Raw genomic sequence first — 22,558 nt, forward strand, 5'->3', positions numbered from 1 at the left:
TAGAATGGTGCTGGAAAAGCACAGCAGGTCAGGCAGCATCCAAGGAGCAGAAAAATTGACGTTTCGGGCAAAAGCCCTTCATCAGGAATACTTAGCTCTCCATCCTGTAGGCACTCTGCCTCTATTCCTGATGAAGGGCTTTTGCCCGAAATGTCAATTTTCCTGCTCCTTGGATGCTGCCTGAACTGCTGTGCTTTTCCAGCACCATTCTAACCAAGAATCAAAAAGGACAATGGAAATCTGGAACTTGTTTCTCAAAAACAGTTGAGCCTGGTAGTCAACGAAGGTACTTTGGAACAAGGTCATTAGATTTTCTTTGAAGATCTCAAAAGAAGTGGAACAAGAAGTCAGAAAAGTCGAGTCAAGCTACAAATGTACCATATTCTATTTGAGTGGAAGAGTAGGTCCGAGTGTCTGAATGCCCTATTCCAAAATCCGATGATTCAGGATAATTGGACCAAAGTACATGTATGTATTCGGTGCCCAATTTGAATTTCTACATTCTGTGAATGCATATTTTCATTACAAACTTCAATGTCCTTATTTAGAAAATATCTTGAGATGTTTCAGTACAGTTTTGGTGAAATTACATTCTCTGCCAGTGAAAGGCGATGATAAAATAACAAGTTGATAAGGTAGCTCCCAGTATAATATGTGGTCTTTGTAATTTAAATGATTACAATTAACCAAAGAATCAAAAGTAACACAAGGGAAAAACTTCATGCAGCAATCATTACAGTCTGGAATGCATTTCCTGAAAGCACGCAGAGGAGACAGGTTCAGTTGTGGCTTTCTAATGGAAATTGTTTGAGCACCAGGACAGGGGAATGTTGCAGGCTATAGGGAAAAGGCAAAGGAGAGGAACTAGCTTAACTTGCTCTTGCAAATATCTAGTGTGTATTCAAGGGGCTGAACGGCCTCCTTTTGTACTGTTACCCACACAGATTCTACAAGAGGAAAAATTGCTGCAAATAGCATCCACAGTTGAAAGATTTTTTTTAAACATATGAAAATGTAAGCATACATCTGTTATGCCTAAGATGTTACACAATGATGCTTCCAAATCAGCACAGAAATGATAGAATAAGCACCTCAATACTTTGCTCCTAGCTCGAGTAACTGGAGGTCGAATTCAAATCCAATCATAGCAATCTTTGAAACTAGATTCAACAACGTGATAATTCAACAACAGATAAAACAGGCTAGAAAGCTGTATAAAATCTAAATGGTTCACTACTGTTTGTTAAGAAAAGAGAATCTACTGATTTTATTCTGTCAAGTTACATTTGAAGTCAACCTCACAATAAACAGCCGTTATTGCCCTCAGGATATGAAGTAAACACAGTTTTACCACAATCTCCTATTTCCCAAGAACAAATTCTAAAATACTCTTCCGGACTTGAGCATCTGCCAAGATCAATCAGCTTGCAAAAAAAATCGAGCAAATCACAACACACACCTTGTGGCCTTAGAGACACTGAATTACACACAGCCAACACATTGTGCTGTACTGGTAAGGAAGATTGACCTTGACTAACAGTGAGCAGAATCATGGGAACTTCAGCACTTCTGATAAACAGAGACAAGTTGACAAGGTACCACACACCTTAGATAATTATTTTCCTAGTTGTTGAATTGGAGGGCTCTCATCCAGAAAGAAAAAAATGTAGGTCCAAGCACAGCCTGCCAACACCTCAGGATCAGATAGATACTCCTTGTTTTTTTTTTAAAATCAGGTCTATGCAAACCACTATGAATTCCAGTGGCTATTAATCTGATTAAAAATCTTCAACGTGGAACAAAGCTTTTGTAAATGCCACATTTAACATATACCAAGTGTCTGTTTGATTTGGTGATCACACACTAATTTGGATTCACACCCCACTCTGATATGCGACAAAATTCCAGTGCACTTCTGATGGATCGTTGCACTGTGTAAGATATCTTCCAAATAAGGTATTAAATAAAGATTCCACATCCACTGTTGGTGAATGTGCATACAACACCTTTGGTACTATTGGGAAAATTTACCCTTGGTATTGAGAAGTATTTTTAATTGTCCACCAAAAAGTTAGTAATCCTATTGTTATTTGTAGCAAATTGCTGCACACAAATTGGGTCTGACAACTAATCAGACTACTGAGCAGGAAGATGATATGAAGGACCTACATCACTGCAGGATCTTTCACTATTTATAGGGGGTGCTCAATCTGTAACAAAAGCAGCAACATTTGTCAAGCAGAACTTTCCTCTGGTAACTCAATGCCAACTGCTAGTTACAATTCAAGTTCATTGACATTCAACTAATGGATACCATGCTTCATGCTCAGATTGCTCCACAGCCAAACCCTTATGAGAGGTACCTATAAAATCTCCCTCAAAACCTCAGAATACACAAAGTTGATTCTGTTAGTTGCTGCTCTCTCATCTGAGCCCTTGACCACTACTGTACACTCCTGGCCATCTTCCAATGTTTTACCCAATAAACCTGAGTTCATTTAAACTTTTGTTGCCTGTATCCTACCTTAACATGCACAAAGTCCCATTGACCCATCTTCTGTACCCACAATGGCTCCCAGTAAAATGTTCCTTTTTTAAAATCATCATCCTTCATTTCAGGTTTCTCCACAATCCTTCTCCTCTAATCTCCCCGAAATCTGAGCTGCTCCAAATCTAGCCTCTTCAGCATCCCAGTTTTAAATTCAACCCCACTGGTAAAGATGTTTTCAGCTCCATGCACCGCAAGCTCTTTATTCCCTCACAAAGACACTCTTCAAAAGCAAACTTTTTAACCAAGCTTTTGGTCATTTGCCTGAGTACATCATAGGGATTAGTGTCAATTTTTTTTTCCTTATGTTCAGATGGAGTGTGTTAGACATTACACTGCATTAAGTAAGTTGCTGTCTTCCTCAGCTATGTTAAAGAATTGTGGATTCAAGATCCATCGAAGGAAATAATCCAGGCTGTCATCATCGCAGTAAAGAGAATGTGCCACAGAGAGCCCTGCCAGCATGAAGCATTTTCAGTCTTTCAAAGGAGATTTGAAACAAAGGTGAAATAAAACCCCATGGCATTAAAGAACAGCAGAGGGATCCACCCTGATGTCCTGCCAACATAAACCCTCAGCCAACACAGCCAAAACAAATTTACTTCTCACTTATCCCATATTACCCAAGAGATCTTTAAATTCATTGTCACATTTGCTTACACACTACAAAGGTCCACGAATGTACAACAGTTTGAAATGCTCCGACAACATGAAAGATCCTTTATGAATGAGAGATTGTTCCCTAAAGCATCCTTCCCTCCAAGGGAAAATATTCAGAGACCACAGGATGTAAGCAATGTGGTCGGGAAAATTGAATAAAGAACCTTTAATTTATGTGGTTGTACTATACTGACTTCAAAATTCTCTTGAATGTGCCATGTGCCACAGAAGCTGGTCACATCAGTGACATTGAGGCATTCTTCATAGAGAATTTTAATTCAGCATTTCAACTGTCTTCCTTTGATTTCATGACCTGATTTCCAGAATATCAGTGTCCATGCCAAATACAATCCTCCTGTCGGTTAATCCTCTATTGAGCAAATGCTAACTATTTGAACAGGAAGAACGTAGGGGAGCGGGTATAAGGCAGGCATTTCTAATTGAAGAGTGAGTACAGAAACAGACTCCATGAATGCACTCCAAGCTCCATAGTCTAAAGTTGCAATCATCTCTCGGTTTCATTTTTTTAAAAATCAATGCCAACGCTCTTCTGATTTGTTTCAGGCAATGTCTCCAGTTCTCCAATCCCATTTAATTTTTTGATTTATCTTATTCATATTTGAGCATTTTGCTCAATTTATCTTTATTACCCTTGGTTACATTCAGGCTTTTTCTTCAACAGGAATTTTCAAGGCCATTTCTTATTCCTTTATGGCTTGTTGAATGAATGGTGCTGTCACTTGTCCAATGCTTCTCCAGTCCTACACCGGAGTTTAACTGCTCACAGAAAAATGAGTTCAAGACACAACTGATTCCAAGTCGTGTCTATAACAGGGTGAGTCAGGAAACAATCCCACTGTTTCTGCCTCTGTTGTTTCATTTTCACTCACTTCCACTTCAGGTTGGATTGAAGTCAGCCATAACTGCTCAAGAAAACTTGAAGGCAATATACCATCCTTATGTATCCTGGCCTACATATGACTCCAGACACATCGCAATGGTGCCTGTATCGCAACGTAGTTGGCTCTAAGCAGCCCTTTGAAATAGCCTGGCAAGCCAAGTTCAAGGGCACTTAGGAACAGGCAACATACGTTGGCCACACCAGTGACATCCACATGCTATCAAAAACATGACAAAAACTTCCATCCACAGAATTACTCCTGCACACAACTCCAACCAAACTATTTCATATGGTGGATGCCATTAGTTCAGCCTCATGACTTTTCAAGATACCTTGAACACACGCACACACACAGCCACCTCTCAATCCCAGGTTGGTTCAGTGCAAATCATTCCTTTCTCAAGGTGTAAAGGTCTACAGGTCTAAACATTGGCATTGCAACCAAAGAGGCAAAAGCCAAGATCCCATCTCTCTGGCATGCCAGACAAGTACTGAAGATCCCATGGCAGTAAAGAGCAGGATATGCTCCTGATGTGCCAGCCAACATTTCACTTAAAACACAACCAAAAATAAATCCATCGCTCATTCTTCTCATTGCTGTTTACTGGCATAGAGCATTTGTATTTGCTTTTATCCTGTCACTGTAAAATTAATTGTTTCAAGCACTCTAAAAGCTTTCAGTGATAAGTGCTACGTGTATGATATCTTTCATTACTTCACTATTGCCGAATATCCTGTTGCTGAGTTCAGTCCTATTTTTTAGGATGAGCGCATGCCCGTAATCCCTGAAAGTATGTACAGCTCCATTATTATCTACATTACATTAGAGAGTGCACACTCACTTCCGAATCAGAACATCAGGGTTCAGGACCTCCAGTGCAAAATCTAGTCTGAATCCTTATCACAGAGCAGAGGGAATGCTGTCATTTCTGCTGCCATTTGGAAGAGATCTTAATCCAAGACCTCATTTCCTCGTTTGAGGTGATGTAAAAGATTCTGACCACCATTCACTCCTCAACCAAGAATGCAAGGAACAGGTTAACTCACCAATTGGACTATCAGTTTATGGGAAGTTGATGCATGCAAACTGGCTGCTGCATCCCTTTTACATAAGTAAAGAGGGGACAGCAGTACTGAACTGATGGTGAAATACTTTGGAATGGTGGGGGGAGACCATTCAATCGAAGCTGTTCCATCATTCTATTTGGTAACATCTAATCAATACTTTAAATTACTCGCCTTCTCTTTATATTCCTCAATACCTTCACCCAACAAAAATCTATCGATTGCAATCTTGAAAATTCAATAGACCTAGCACGTCATAAGAACAGGAAATGCTATATAGACTCAAGTGCTTGCAATTCCTAACACCTTTGGCTATATAGCAAAATAGTGCATACATCTTTGTACAGTTATACTGATTGAATTTATTGCTTGCGATTTGAGTTTTTACTTTTGCGTTCTTCAAATACTTCATCAAAAGATGGTGGAAGCAGTCTTTGAATATTTTTAAGGCAGAGGTAGGCAGATTGTTTGTAAGCTTAGTGGGGTTTGTAGGGACCTGGATCAAGCAGGTCAATCATGATCTTACTGAATGGCAGAGCATGTTCGAGGGGCCAGGTGACTACTTCCTGTTCCTAATACACATGCCCGTATCATTCTTCTCACCTCTAAACTCTCTCTCTCTTTAATCTGTATTTAAAGTTTCAAGCAATGGTGAATACTCCAGTGTGAATGCCAATCAGTCAAAGAAACCAGATCCAAAAACCTGAATTTAAATTATGTCAGTACATTACCCAGTCTGCAACATACCTTGAGATGAACTGATACTGTGCAAAGCACTATATACAGGAATGCATTCTTTACTTCAATAAAGATAGACATATATGGGTCTTTCGGATGTCCAAGGTCACAGATACAGTTGAGGAAATCTCAGGGTTCAGTGCTCCACTCTGTGCCTATATAGCTCTACCCGCCCGAATGAACTGCTGACATCCTAAGGAGGGGTCAAGATTCCACACGGCAGCCAAGCATGATTGTGTGGACATCAACATGAGGATAGAATCCAGGACGGACTCATCCGTGAAGCCTCCAGGGTTGAACAGGCTGTCAAAACTCACCGTATAGGCTTATAGATGTAGACTGGCCAGTTGGGCGAGGTGCTGGAGGGCAACCGGTGCCCGTGGAACCTTGCCCCAGCATGGGGTCAGCGCCTTCAGGAGAGGAAGAGAGAAAACTGGTGGAAAAAGGAACAAAATAGACACGAGGGAGCAGCTTCAGGCTGTGATGTAATCTCAGGGTTCACCTGCAGGTCAGTCGCTGCTCAAACTTTACCCTCGTGATTTGCATTGCCTCAGTGAAATTTCCCTATGTAATAATTTCCCATACCCACACATCTCTCAACGTGACACCTTATGCCAAATGCACAAATACCTCACACAGCAAAGTGTACACTGAAAAAAGGTCAGAAGTTTGTGGCACCACAACCTCTGACCAAGTTATGGGGTTTTTTTTAGGTTTACTTTGGGAGTCAAGATAAAATGCACAGAAAAATAGGTGTCCAATGAGGTCCAGAATCCCCTAGTCTAGGGCTTCATTCTGCCAGTTTGGAATATTGTTAGAACCCCTCAATCAAATGACAGCCACTGATGCTCTCAGCTAATATCAGACTCTCCATGTAACATTTTGTTAATTTGAGTAGCAGTCTACACAAGAGAGCGTCTTGCAGTCTGACTGTAGATAAATTCACCAACAACCTGCATGAAGCAAAAAGGAAACTTTGAGGAGACTGAGATAATTGATGCACAGGGTATCTAGTCAGCATCTATCAAAAGGAACATGTCACCATAAACCCATGGCAAGGTTATTCTTTGCTGGCTACAGATATTGATAACTCCTAAACTCCAACTCATAAGATTTGCTCGATTCCTTTGCCCTGAAGGGAGCATGGCAGCCTCTTCCAAACTAATGTAAATATTCTTTGCTTCTCTCCACACAGCAGGGGTAATAATCCTTCAACACTTTCACTTCAGAGCAAGAAACTCATTTTGACCCACTCTTACCTGTCCAATTTGTAGTTTGTGCACAGCTTCTCTTCCTATTCCTTTATATTAACAGCATGCCCATTTAGTCCAACTGATCAATATTGGTGCTCATGCTCCACCTGAGCCTACTTGACAACAAAAGGTGTCACACAGATGATAGCAGTTACTGATCACTAGCAACGAGAAACAGCTATCAGATTTACAAAGAAACATGCAATAAATAACCTACAGAATCTAGAGGAAACCAAGAAACTAATAGGATACAGCTTTGTTATGTGATGTAATTGACCTGTCTGACCACCTTGATACATCTGGAACTTCAGGATTAAGAGAAAGGATATCATCTAAATGCCAACTTCGCCATAAAAGGCATCTTTGCCAGCCACATGTCAAAACCTATTGAGCGAATGGTAGTAAGGAAAAGGTTTGAACAGTGTGCAGCGTGATCAGTGTATTGCTATTCCCACAAACGTTGCACAGCAGTGATAACCTGTCTCATCCCTTGCTACAGATGCTGACTGGTCTGCTGTGTGTATTCAGCACTCAGTTTTAACACCAGAATTACTGAATTTCTACCCCCCCCCCCGGATATCCTGTTACATGGAGAGGTTTCTGTATAAACACATGTAAATACACAATGCAACATTGCTGGAACAAGTTAACAAAGTAGGGTACATGCGCAACATAGAAAACAGAATCACTAACAATTATTTATACAAAATCTACAGCCCAAAACAAAAACAAAGTGGTTACACCATTTTGGATGACTTGAAAAGTGAGGCTACCTTCAGAAACATGTTTTTTTTCCCCAGTACAGTACAAGAGGAGTGTGCTTCAATGTCAAATTGCACTCTCAATGGAAAAACTAAATGGAAACAGTTTTGTATCCTTGATTAAAAATACTTATGCCTGAAGAGCAAATCATGCCACATCTACTTACCCCCTTCACCACACTCCTCTGGGGGCTTTGCTTTCTTTGCAAGACGGGGATCCAGCCAAGTAGTTGTCTTAGTGTTATGACTGTGAAAGGAGAGAAAAATTACAATTCAAACAATAACAGTGATGCAAGAAACCTCTCCTTATCTATCTATAGATGCATGAGAGCGAGAGCATAGGAAAGGGAGCTGGATTACAAAAAGACTGTGTAAGGTTACTGAAACACAATGATATAGTACCAGGGGCTGAGGAGGAATCCAGAAGTAAAGAGGAGGAAGTATCTGCAAACATCTAAATGTCAGACAAGGCTGCACACCTTTAACATCTTCCCAATGCCTGCTAAGAACATGTCAGGTTATTAATCGATATCTGGCTGGACTGGGTACAAGAGGAGTAACTGAGTTTGGCAGTTTGCTGCGGACAATAAAATGGAATTGCATTCCCTACGATTACAGCCGATCACGTAGCTCAGTGTGAATTCCCTCAGAAAACTCTGCACCCATCCTATTTTGTGTAAGGTGCATTTAAAGCTCACCTCTTGGACTAAGCTTTTGGTCATCTGTGCTAATCCTCCCGAAAATAGCACCATGACAAATTTTCACTTAACACAGCTGAGAAGCAATTTGGATGTTCTTTTGTTAAATGCGCTATATGAATGTGAATTGTTGTTACTATATATTACTAAAGGTCAAAACAATCAATCTCAATTTTACAAAGACCCTGACACATTCAGTGACAGATACTCACTCGATGAAGTAAATCATCCCACTGTCAGTGTAGGCCATCTCCCAATTGTTTGGCAATGGCTCGACTAAGTCTTCCCTGGTAACCGGATCCAAGTACCTGAACTCTGTTACGCCCTCGGTGTGGCTGGGCCCTGGTCCTTCAGAATGAAAAAAAGTCCCTTGATTACACTCTTGAGACTGAAAAGTGAAAGCCACGCAAGACGGATTGCACAAGACTGAATAGTTAAATTCAACCTTGACAGATTTATGTTGGCCTGGGATAAAATATCACGCAGCTAGTGAATACAAGTGTCTGTGCTGGTTACGCTTTGTAAAATATGCAGTGAAATGCTTGGATGTATTGTTAGCTATGACAAGTACAAGAAGAAAGGCATGAGGAGCAGTCTTGTACAAGAAGCTAAATACAGCCCATGTGGAATATCACATTCAGTTCCAGGTCTTTGACTCGGTGACTGCAACTACTTCAATTAATTGCTTTTCTCACCTTGTTTGTTCTTAAAGGAAAGTGTGACAGCAAGATGAACATCAGCAAACCTTCCCTTAGTGATGGATTACCACATAACATTCTAAGCAAAAGTGCAAGCACAGTAAAAAGAAACACAGTCACAGCAACATCAATACCAGACAATGTCAGAACATAAAAATGTGTTGCTGGAAAAGCGCAGCAAGTCAGGCAGCATCCAAGGAGCAGGAGAATCGACGTTTCGGGTATAAGCCCTTCTTCAGAAATATGCCCGAAACGTCGATTCTCCTTCTCCTTGGATGCTGCCTGACCTGCTGCGCTTTTCCAGCAACACATTTTTAAGCTCTGATCGCCAGCATCAGCAGTCCTCACTTTCTCCTAATGTCCGAACATGCCTGTGATCCCACTCTGCCTCACCTGGGTAATTGGTCCCATTGGCAGTGGGTCTTTCATCATCTTCCTCTTCATCTGGGACCATGGTGTCGGCTCGCTGCATCATGCTCACAGATGTTGTTCGTTTCCTCTGTGCCTCCTCTGACCCATCGTCCAGAACAACCTGATCAACCACATCCTGCTGAAAGGGGCCAGGCTCTGCAGGAGGCTTCGGTGTCCCGTAGAAATTACCTGTTGAGTTCAGGGCAGCACAAAGAACAAGTGAGGTTCTCAACTTCACACCACTTTACCGATACTCAGTTCTCAATCAAAGTTCAGAAATAAAGCTGTATCATTCAGTTGCATATTTCCCACGTCAAAAATTTTGCAAAGCTAAAGCTTCCCTTTAGCGTAAAACCAGATCACCAGGTGAGATATAAAACTAGAAATTGCTGGATAAACTCAGCGGGTCTGACAGCATCTGTGGAGAGAAATCAGATTTAACAGTTGAGATGAACAACAGAAGTTCAAAACCAACCAGGACTCATACAGCAGACAGTAATACTAACCTTGGCTGGAAGTGTTTGAGTTCAAGATGAAGTGGAATTCATCCAGAACACTTTCATTTTATCTTGCTTGATAGGAGGGTTTCTTTTTTTTTGAATGGAGATGGGTGTGGATGGATTGCAAAAACAGTTTGCTCTTGAATGATTCCATAGATACAAAAATATAAAGAGATGTAGGTTTGCTCGCTGAGCTCAGCAGGCAAACCTCCATCCAGAACCTCAACCTGAGCTACAAACCTTCTCAAAACTTGCTAATATAAAGAGTTTGGTAGTGCACATACAAAGAGAAGTTTTGATCTGTGGGGGAGTTCAAAACTAGCAACCATAAGGGTCACAAATAAATTCAGCAGAGAATTCAGAAGAAAGCTCTTTATCGAGAGAGTAATGAAAGTGCAAAAAGTGGAGGGGCTGGCAGTGCAGATATAACTGAGGACAAGATAGATAAGAATGTTAAAGGAACAGAAGAATATGATAAAGTTAGATGAGGAAAGGTGAAAGGAGGTGACATGGAGCAAAAGTATATTGAATTCTTTTTAAAAAGTGTTGAAGGGATGAGCTTGTCATTGCATGGGGTAGTGTTTATTACCCATTCCTAATTGCCTTTGAGAAGGAGATGGTGAACTGTTTCTTGAACGATTCCAGTCTTTGGGGTGTAGGGACAAGCATTGCTGTTAGCAACAAAGTTCCAGCATTGTGAAATAGTAATAACGAAGAACAAATACGGGTAATTTTTCACAATGTTGGGTAGATGCTAGTGATGTAGCTGCACTTGAACAGCTTAACTAGTTCTAGAGCATGAGTTCAACATGATTGCCAGAATGCCATCAGGACATTGCAGTAATCAGTGCTGTCAGATATTTCTTGATATCACACGGAATGAATGGAATTAGTCGAAGACACTGGAATCTTTGATGCTGGAAATCTCAGGAGGTAGTGATGGATCATGCACTCAGCACATCATGAAGATGGGCAAATACTTTAACTCAACCTTTGCATTGATGCAGTAAGCTCCCCCATCGTTAAGGGTGGGTTGCCTTCTACACTTGTTAGTTATTTAAATGCCAATCACCATCCATGAGTGAATGCAGCAGAACTGTAGAGGTTAAGTCCGATCAGTTAGCTGTGAGAGTTTAAGCCGAGTCTATGCATACTGCTTTCACTGTTTGATATGTAAGCAGTCCTGTACAGCTTCTGCAGGTTGACAGCTACAGCTGCTCCTGGCAATGCCCTCCTACACTGTCCATTGAAGTAAGGCCGGTGCCCCACCTTGAAAGCAATGGTAGAATTGGGGCATATGCCATGGCATGAAGTACCCCACCTTGATTACATATCGCACCCTTTCCAACTTCAGTGACTTTGCAGGATCCAAGGGCTGAATCTGTTGTTGCCTCGATCAGTTTCAGTCAGAATTAGGGAGTACAGAAAAAGGTCTTCAGCCCATCAAGTCTGTACCACCAAAAAGAAACACAGCTAACTACCTACTTCCTTCTCTTAGTCTTTGCAGTGGCTTACTCGGGCCATTTCAGAAGACATTTAAGAGTCAATCACATTGTTATGGGTCTGGAGTCACACATAAGTAACCAGGTGAGGACAGCAAATTTCATTGCCTAAAGGACATTAGTGAACCAATTTGATTTTTACAACAGAAACCAATGGTTTTATGGTCATTAAATGCTGATAAATTGAATTCAAATTTAAATTTTCTGAATTTAACGTGAATTGTAATTTCACCATCTGCTGTGGTAGCATTTGAACCTGACTTGAGAACATTAGCCTTGGCTTCTGGCTTACTAATACAGTGCTACTGTCACTATGCCACCACTACCCAGTACTGCAGATAAGAACAAAGAAAATTACAGTACAGGAACATGTCCTTCAGCCCTCCAAGCCTGCGCCAATTCAGATCATCTAAACCTGTCGCCTATTTTCTAAGGATCTGTATCCCTCTGCTTCCTGTCCCTTCACGTATCTATCTAGATAAATCTTAAAATGATGCTATTATGCCTGCTTTTACCACCTCCGCTGGCAAAGCATTCCAGTCACCCACCACCCTCTGCATAAAGAACTTTCCACGGATATCTTCACTAAACTTCTCCCCTTTCACCTTGAACTTGTAACCCCTTGTAATTGAATCCCCCACTCTGGGAAAAAGCTCCTTGCTATCCACCATGTCTACACCTCTCATGATTTTGGAGACCTGTCAGGTCACCCCTCAATTTCCATCTTTCTAGTGAAAATAATCCTAATCTACATAATCTCTCTTCATAGCTAGCGCCCTCCATACCAGGCAACATCCTGGTGAACCTCCTCTGCACCCTCTCCAAAGCATCCACATCCTTTTCGTAATGTGGCGACCAGAACTATACACAGTATTCCAAATGTGGCCAAACCAAAGTCTTAAAGAACTGTAAGATGACTTGCCAACTCTTGTACTCAATACCCTGTCCAATGAAGGAAAGCATGCCATATGCCTCTTGACCACTCTATTGACGGTGTTGCCAACTTCAGGGTACAATAGACCTGAACACCCAGATCTCTCTGTACAACAATTTTCCCAAGGACTTAACTATTCACTGTGTAGTTCACTCTTGAATTGGATCCTCCAAAATACATCACCTGACATTTGCCCGGATTGAACTCCATCTGCCATTTCTCTGTCAAACTCTCCAATCTACCTATCTTCTGCTATGTTCTCTCACAGTCCCCTTCACTGTCTGCTACTCCACCAATGTTAGCGTCATCTGCAAACTTGCTAGTCAGATCACCTATATCTTCCTACAAATCATTTATGTATATCACAAACAACAGTGGCCCCAACACCACTAGTCACAGTTCTCCATTTTGAGAAACTCTCTTCCACTACTACCGACTCCTGTTGCCCAGCCAGTTCTTCATCCATCTAGCTAGTACACCCTGGACCCCATGCGACTTCATCTTCTCCATCACCCTATGATTGGGAACCTTATCAAATGGCTTACTGAAGTCCATGTATATGACATCTACAGTCCTTCCCTCATCTATCAACTTTGTCACTTCCTCAAAGAATTCTGTTAAATTGCGATTTGGAGATGCCAGTGTTGGACTATGACGTACAAAGTTAAAAATCACACAACACCAGGTTATAGTCCAACAGGTTTATTTGGAAGCACTAGCTTTTGGAGCGCTCCGAAAACTAGTGCTTCCAAATAGACCTGTTGGACTACAACCTGGTGTTGAGAGGTTTTTAATTATATTAAGTTGGTAAGACATGACCTTCCATGCACAAAACCATGTTGCTGATCACTGATAAGCCTATTTTCTTCCAAATGGGAATAGATCCTATCCCTCAGCATCTTCCCTGACATTGCTGTCAGGTTCACCAGTCTATAATTACCTGGATTATCCCTGCTACTCTTCTTAAATAAGGGGACAATATTAGCAAGTCTCCAGTCCTCCAAGACCTCATTGATGTTCAAGGATGCTGCAAAGATATCTGTTGAGGACCCAGCTATTTCCTCTCTCACTTCCCTCAGTAATCTGGGATAGATCCCATTCGGGGACTGGTCCACCTTAATGCCTTTTAGAATACCTAACACTTCCTCCCTCCTTATGCTGATTTGACCTAGAGTAATCAAACCCCTATCCTAACCTCAACATCCATCATGTTCCTCTCCTCGGCGAATACTGATGCAAAGTACTCATTAAGAATCTCACCCATTTTCTCTGACTCCACTCATAACTTTCCTCCTTTGTGCTTGAGTGGTCCAACCATTTCTCTAGTTACCCTCTTGCTCCTAATAAATGAATAAAAGGTTTTGAGATTTTCCTTAAGCCTCTTTGTTAAACTTATCTCATGACTTCTTATGGCCCTCTTAATTCCTTGTTTCAGATTGGTCCTACTTTCCCGATATTATTCCAAAGCTTCATCAGTCTTCAGTCACCTAGATCTTACGAGTGCTTCCTTTTTCCTCTTAACTAGTCTCTCAATTTCACCTGTCATCCATGTTCCCTAATCTTGCCCTTTCTATCCCTCATTTTCACAGGAACATATCTCTCCTGCATTCTAATCATCGTCTCTTTAAAAGCCTCCCACATATCAAATGTGGATTTCCCTTCAAACAGCTGCTCCCAATCCACATTCCCCAGCTCCTGCCGAATTTTGCTATAATTGGCCTTCCCCCAATTTAGTACTCTTCCTGCAGGACCACTCTTATCTTTGTCATGAGTATTCTAAAACTTATCGAATTGTGATCACTATTCCATAAGTAATCCCCTACTGAAACTTCAACCACCTGGCCGGGCTCACTCCCCAACACCAAGTCCAGTATGGACCTTTCTAGAGTTGGACTCTTTAAATACTGCTCTAGAAAACCCTCCTGGACATTTCTTACAAATTCTGCTCCATCTAGACCTCTAACACTAATTGAATCCCAGTCAATGTTGGGAAAATTAAAATCTCCTCTCATCACCACTCTGTTGCTCCTACATCTGTCCATAATCTGTTTACATATTTGTACCTCTGTCTCACGCTCGCTATTGGGAGGTCTGTACTGCAGCCCCAACATTGAGACCGCATCCTTCCTATTTCTGAGCTCTGTCCACATTGCCTCACTGCTCCAGTCCTCTATTGTCCCCTCCTTCTGCATAGGTGTGATATCTTCCCAGACCAGTTATGCAACGCCTCCACCCTTTTACCTCCCTCTCCATCCCACCTAAAGCATCACTATCCTGGGATACTTAGTTGCCAATCACACCCTTCCCTCAACCAAGTCTCTGTAATAGTAATAACATCATACTCCCAGGTACTAATCCAAGGCCTAAGTTCATTTGCCTTACCCTTACTACACTTCTTGCATTAAAACAAATGCACCTCAGACCACCTGTCCATTTGCATTCATCATCTGCTCTCTGCCTATTCTTCCCCTTAGTCACGCTGACTTCATTATCTAGTTCCTTAACTTGGGATTTGTCAAACTTGAGAAAATGGTTAATGGTCACAATAATGTCAGTCATCATGGAATGTAGGGATACTCATGTTAGTTCACATTGTGAAATTGCAAGTATGGTATTAAAGTAAATTAAAATCAGAGAACAAAGGATAACTAGATGACAGCAGTGACAGAATTCCATTCTTATTTTCCAGTTATATGTTCTGACCTTGTTGTTTGACCACTGGGACTACCCATATACAAATTTATAATGGAAACTGACCACCTAAGATGCAAAGGTCACTGTGTGTTGGTTCTATCACTGAGAAATTGGAAGTGCTTCATGAACTTCAAGGAGGAAAGGAATCATCACAACACCCTGCTTTATTCTCATGAAAGCCAGTTGGTTCAGAAGGTGGAATCCAGAAGTCAATCTCTATTCAGTTTGAGAGCAGAGAGTCATATATATATAGCTCATCACCCTATAAAACACCACCTTCAAAAATTTCTGAAACAGTGAAAAGCAGTGAGTAAGAGCTGCTTAATTCCAGGCCTGAACCTTTAGATTTTCAGAGCAATGCCTCCCCGCAACTGAATTAAAATCAGCATCCCTAATGTTCCTGCCTTGTTTCAAATGAGGGATCCTTCACGTGGAAAATGGCTGTGATAATCACTATGCTGCAGAAGCACATGAACAAGTTCTTACCCAAGACTGGCCCCATCGCTGGCAGTTTACACTTAACCACATGCCTTCAGCAAGCATGCTTAATATACTAAAACATTCTAAATTTGGAACAAAAAGCGCTAACAAAACACATTTAACTGTGAGCCACCTTCAAGGAGAACAAAGAGTCTTTAGGTACAGCTATAAATGGTGCAGCAATCAAAATGGGGATGAAGGAACTGGAAACTGTGGGGCTGGAAAGAGTTACAGAAATTGGGAAAGGCAAGAAAAGATTGAGATTTAAGACAAGGATGAGGATTTTAAAACTGAGATGATGTTGCTTAACTGGAAACATTCAGAGAAGCTTCACCAAGCTAATTCCTGAGATGAAGGGCTTATCTTACGAGGAAAGGTTGAGAAGGTTAGACTTCTAGGAGAAAGTGAGGTCTGCAGATGCTGGAGATCAAAGTTGAAACTTTATTGCTGGAACAGCACAGCAGGTCAGGCAGCATCCAGGGAACAGGAGATTCGACGTTTCGGGCACAGGCCCTTCTTCAGGATTCCTGAAGAAGGGCCTGTGCCCGAAACGTCGAATCTCCTGTTCCCTGGATGCTGCCTGACCTGCTGTGCTGTTCCAGCAATAAAGTTTCAACAAGGTTAGACTTCTATCCATTGGAGGTTTAGAAGAACAAGAGCTGTCCTGATTAAAATGTTTTTCAGATTTGAGGGAGTTGGATCTGGTGGATGCTGAGAATAAATTCCCCCCTGTTGGGGGATTCTAGAACAAGGGGGCTGACATGACCACAGGTCAGAACCCCAAAGTTCTGCGGACAGTTTTTTTCCCTTATTTCCAATATGTGTGGTTTTTTTAAAAAAAAAGCAAAAAAGAACAGCTAGACAGACAATTACAAGAGTAAGAAAAAAAAACTTGTGTCGGACCAATGGAATGTAACACCTAAAGATGTCAAAGAAACTTCAAGCAGTCTGGATGATGATCTTGTGACTACAAAGATTACAATTATCTGACAATTCTACATAACAGCAAATTACTCTGAAGATTATGTCCCAAATGCAGACACATTATGCATTTTTCCCTTTGATAGGGGTTACAAAGCCAGTTGCAACTCTACCGGAGTGTGCGAGTGTGACTGAGTGTCTGCGTATACTAGGCAGGGTTCAAGCATTAGCCAGCAGTGAAATTACAGTTGAAGAACTATTCCCTAGTTACTCTGCATTGGAGGTAAAGACTGGCTCTAAATAAGTGCTGCACACCAGTTTAAAAGAATGGAGTTAGGATGAAGAGGGGGTGGGTAAATAAAGAAGGGGAACCAGTTCAACATCCTCTCACAGGACTACAACAGCTTGAGATATCCAATATGGAATCCTAACAAACTGGGGAACCTAGTATAAGTTCTGGTAACATCAAGATTTGGTTTAAAAATAAAGAGGTCCCGATTTCAGACAGACAGGTGAAGGAATTTCTTCTCTCAAAGGATACTTTGTCTTTAGAATTCAATGAACAGTATTAGAGGCAAGATTTTAAAAATTTGTTCATGGAATGAGGGCTTTGCTGGCTACCTCAACATTTCTTGTCTGTCCCTAATTGCCCAGAGGATAGTTAGGAGTCAATCACATTGCTGTATTTCTGAATTCACACATATGCCAGACCAGCTAAGGACTGCAGATTTTCTTTTTTAAAGGATACTAATTACTGAATTAGTTATGGCTTATAGAATATATTCAACACTAAGTCAGACATATTTTTGATCTACAGGAGAGACAGAAAGGAGAGTGAAGTTAAAATCACAATCAGATTAGCTATGACTTACTGAATGAGGCAGACTCAATAGTCTGAATGGTGTGATCCTGCTCCTGGTTCTTATACTCTCATGAGTTGTGGAGGAGTGGGTGTTGGACTGGGGTGGACAAAGTTAAAAACCACACAACACCAGGTTATAGTCCAACAGGTTTATTTCGAAAGTACAAGCAACTCAAGGTTGGAGCTGTTTGTACTCGAAATAAACCTGTTTGTCTATAACCTGGTGTTGTATGGTTTTTAACTTTAATCATGGGTTCGAGGAAACCAATGTAGATAGGAAGCACAAAGATCAGGGATGAACAGAACTTTGGCGCAATTTAAGATGAGGCAGTAGAGTTCTGGGTGACCTCAAGTTTCTGCAGGATAGAACAGCCTTGACTCCAATGGAATGGTCAGGTTTGGAGGTAGCAATATGAGTTTGAGTAGCAGAAAAGCTGCATAAAGGTCAGAAATCAATTTTAAAGAAGTAAAAAAGTAGCTCTTAATCAGAGGATTGAAAGGTTGAGGAAATTATAGAAATATGGATAGATGATTTCTTAAACTGGAAAGAACAGTATGCATGGAAAATGAAAGGCTAGTGACTGACAAATTGAAACTACCACAACAATGCTTAGTGGCAGTGAATCATCAGATGTTGAGATGCATCAGAAGGTCAATACTCTGCTGAAAGTAAGGCAATTCTAACAGTTCCTAAATCATTGGCGTGACAGCACTTAGAATATTATGTACAGTTCTGGTCACCTTAGTGTAGGAAGGTGATTGCAGTTAATGGAAGAATACAGAAGAGAGCAATCAAAACTGACAATGGGAGAGAGGAATTTGATGAGGAGAAATGGTATTGAGAGTCAACAAACACTTGTACTTAGGACTGTCAAGAGACCAGATAATTTTAACCATGATGAGCAGTTTCACCCTTGTACAGAACACCAGAACCACACAATATGGGCTGAAGTAGGTAAAACATTAAACAACCAAAGGACAGAGCTTAAAAATAAAGGAGCCTCCCATTCAGAAATTTCTTCCTTCAGAGTCACTAGTAGGGAAAACTTCAGTGAAAGGCAGAATATTGGCAGCCTCACAGTCAGGTGGAACTCATTCTCATCTGGACATTTTTGGTTGCCATTGATCACTGTACATAAATTGACTTTGAAATGTTGAAAATTCCTTTGAAAACGGGGACCAACATGTCGATTAAATATAAACTGGTGTTGGTACAAGTCAATTTATCTTTTGCTTGTTGGTTGCAAACAAGCTGCTTGTGAGGAGGTGTCTTAAACTTCCATGCGTTCTTCGAGATAATAAGGCTTGCATCACTCACCTTATCCAATGTGGCAACTTATGCAATCAATACAATTTAACAGTAGACAGGCATTTGAGCTGAAAAATCACTGCCAACTCCTAACATGCAAAAAAAATCTAAAAATGCATTTATTAGCTACAAATATGGGAATATCTGTTATAGGCTGAGCATAAGCCTAAACATGCACTTTGGCACTGAAAAGTGGCATTGCCATAGACGCCAGATGGGACACTGTTCACGGATTACTATTCTGCAAAGTTTACTTTTTAAACACAATATTCACATGCTAAGTTACTGCTGCAGCTACGTAAAGGATACACTAAACCCTGAATTATACTGAATCTGACTCACATCACCTCTGTGCTCACTGACCATTGCCAGCTCCAGGTCTTTCTCATCCTCAGTTTCAAAACCCCATGGTCTTGCACCAACCCCCTCTGTTCTATCACTATAATCTCCTCCAGCCTTATAACTTTCCAGTTCCTTTTAGTTCTGGTCCTCTATAAAACTTTACAATTTTCTCCCTAAACCACTCCACATTTCTAAGAAATGCCTAGATTACTACCACGTGAACCAAACTTTTGATTACTTCTGAATAGCTCCAATACTGGACACAACTTTGTTCGACAAGACTTTTATGAAGTGTTTTGTTATGTTTAACAATGATAACAGGCACTAGATAAATACCAGCTGGTTTTGGTGATTTCAGAAGCGTTTTGAATATAGGGGAGCAGAAGTGACCCTAAGGGTAAGAGTGTCATTGTGAGTGCCCCCTTGCCTCCCAGCATCTGGCACAACAATTCTTGAGGAAAGCAGCTGTAATAGGAGGCAAGTGAGATAAAGGCAAGGATTCAGTAACTCACCGTCAAAGGTTCCACTTTCCAGAAGGGCTCCGCTCTCCTCGAGGGTTTTAAACTCCTCTAGAGAAATGAAGTTGTAATCAACCCCTGGCACTTCACCTTCACGGGGTGGCCTTGTAGTGCCTGAAACAAAACCAAAAAAAATTCAAGCAATCAGATTCCAGTTTGTTACCATTCAGTAAGAGTTTGTTTGTTGAGAGCAGAAAGATATTTTGATGAGTAAGTGTAGAATCTGGATGAAAGAAAAAAGCTTTCACCGAGGATCAATAAGAACAGAGATTAGACAACCATTTAAAACTAAATTGGACGAGTACTTGAGGAACACTGAGAAACAGACTTGTATTTATACAGAACCAACCAATCATGGTTTGAGCTAATTAAACCCTTTTGACATACAGTCACTGTTATAGTCTGGGAAGCTGTAGCAACCAATTTCCACACAGCAAGTTCCTTCAAAACAGCAAGGTGATAAAGACAATTTATTTATAGGTGTTGGCTGAAAAATTAATATTGCTCCAGATGCCCAGGCAGGAGGGCAGACCTGGACTCAGTTTAACAGCTTGTTTGGAATATGATTCTCACTGGTTTTGAGGAGACACGTGGCCTTCTCCTGCTCTTATTCCTTACATCTTAAACACAAGGCTGTACATCAAGGAAAACGTTTTACTCAAAGTGAGTGCGCTGGAGCATTGGTTGAGATGGGACATGGTGAATGAAAGCAATGATTGAAGCAGGGAGCTCGGAGGATCCAGCACTGGTTCAGCTCAAATATGCTGTAAAGAACTTTGTTATATCCTGAGCTGTAAAACATATACATTTATGCAAAGGCATAGAGCTTCAGGCCAATTATTTAGGGAAAAAAGGACATTGATTTATATAGGAGAAATGTAGGAGATATGGAAAGAACCAACATCCCTCATCATAAAGCTGGTGTTGAGGAAGGATCAGCATTTGCCCACTCCCCTTGATGTCCACAAGAACCTCCCATTCTCTCGGATCAAAGAGCTCAAGAAACTTAATAGTTTAAAAACAGGGGCTATTAGAGTCACAGAGTCATAGAGATGTACAGCACGGAAACAGACTCATCGGTCCAATTCGTCCATGCTGACCAGGTATCCCAACCTAATCTAGTCCCACTTGCAAGCACCCAGTCAACATCCCTCCAAACCCTATACCCATCCAGATGCCTTTTAAATGTTGCGATTGTACTAGCCTCCACCACTTCCTCTGGCAACTCATTCTAAACACGCACCACCCTCTGCATGAAAAAATAGCCCCTCAGTTCTCTTTCCCCTCTCACCCTAAACCTATGCCCTCTAGTTCTGGACTCTCCCAGGGAAGAGACCTTCTCTATTTACCCTAGCCATGCTCCTCACGATTTTATAAACCTCTATAAGGTCACCCCTCAGCCTCCGATATTCCAGGGAAACCAGCCCCAGCCTATTTAACCTGCCCCTATAGCTGAAATCCTCAAACCCTGGCAACATCCTTGTAAATCTTTTCTGAACCCTTTCAAGTTTCACAACATCTTTCCGATAGGAAGTAGACCAGAATTGCACAGTGGCCCAACCAATGTCCTGAACAGCCACAACATGACCATCCAACTCCTATACTCATCACTGACCAATAAAGGGAAGCATACCAAACACCTTCTTCACTATCCTATCTACCTGCAACTCTACTTTCAAGGAACTATGAATCTGCACTCCAAGATCTCTCTTTGTTTAGCAACACTCCCTAGGTCCTTACCATTAAGTGTATAAGGATCTCCCATCCACAGCCTCCAACCTCTCAGTCTGTGAACCCCACATCACCTGATTCTACCTCCTTCCTAAGATTCCCAAATCTGACTGCCCCAATCGACCCATTATCACAGCCTATGCCTGTCCCACTGAACTCATCTCTTCCTACCTTGACATCATCCTGTCCCCCTTAGTCCAGGAACCCCCCACCTATGATCGGGACACCACCCACACCCTTCACCTCCTCCAAGATTTTCATTTCCCTGGCCTCCAATGCCTCATCTTCACCATGGACATCCAATCCCTGTCCACATCGATCCGCCACAATTAAGGCCTCCAAGCCCTCCATTTCTTCCTCTCATGCCCGTCCCAACCAGTACCCTTCCACTGACACCCTCATCCACCTGGCTGAACTGGTCCTCACCCTCAACAACTTTTCCTTCCAATCCTCCCACTTCCTCCAAACCAAAGGGGGAGCCATGGGCACCCGCATGGGACCCAGCTATGCTTGCCTGTTAGTCAGATATGTGGAACAGTCCACCTTCCGCAGTTACACCGGCACCACGCCCCACCTGTTCCTCCGCAACATCGATGACTGTATCAGCGCTGCCTCGTGTTCCAACAAGGAGGTTGAACAGTTCATCAATTTTTCCACCCCAACCTCAAATTCACCTGGACCTAGCCATCACAGTATCTGGTGACCAATTAACCACAGACATCTACTACACACCCACCGACTCCCACAGCTACCAGGATTACACCTCCTCCCACCTTATTTCCTGTAAAAATGTCATCCCTTATTCCCAATTCCTCCACCTCCGCCGCATCTGTTCCCAGGAATGATCAATTTCACCTCAAAGTCCCAGATGGCCTCCTCCTTTCATGATTGCAACTTCCCTTCCCACGTGGTTGACGATGCCCTCCACTACATCTCCTCCACTTCACGCACCACCCCCCTTGAACCCCACGGCTCTCAACGCAACAAGGATAGAACCCCTGGTCCTCACCTTCCACCCCACCAACCTCCGCA

The 22,558-nt window shown here is 41.8% G+C and overlaps 1 protein-coding gene across 4 annotated transcripts in view; it reads right to left on the minus strand.

Annotated features, from left to right (window-relative positions):
- Positions 1-22,558, minus strand: part of magi3a (membrane associated guanylate kinase, WW and PDZ domain containing 3a) — a 133,817-nt gene that overhangs the window by 33,880 nt on the left and 77,379 nt on the right. For 3 of the 4 annotated variants that reach the window (XM_043716341.1, XM_043716340.1, XM_043716344.1), the window contains exons 3-7: positions 19,790-19,909; positions 9,716-9,922; positions 8,837-8,972; positions 8,094-8,173; positions 6,230-6,322 (exon numbers count right to left, since the gene is read on the minus strand). In XM_043716341.1, coding sequence (XP_043572276.1) covers positions 6,230-6,322; positions 8,094-8,173; positions 8,837-8,972; positions 9,716-9,922; positions 19,790-19,909 — 636 coding nt within the window. The remainder of the gene's footprint in view (positions 1-6,229; positions 6,323-8,093; positions 8,174-8,836; positions 8,973-9,715; positions 9,923-19,789; positions 19,910-22,558) is intronic. The other variant, XM_043716342.1, reaches the window with a different exon arrangement.

Source organism: Chiloscyllium plagiosum, chromosome 26 (assembly GCF_004010195.1).
Source record: "Chiloscyllium plagiosum isolate BGI_BamShark_2017 chromosome 26, ASM401019v2, whole genome shotgun sequence".
Lineage (NCBI taxonomy): Eukaryota > Metazoa > Chordata > Chondrichthyes > Orectolobiformes > Hemiscylliidae > Chiloscyllium > Chiloscyllium plagiosum.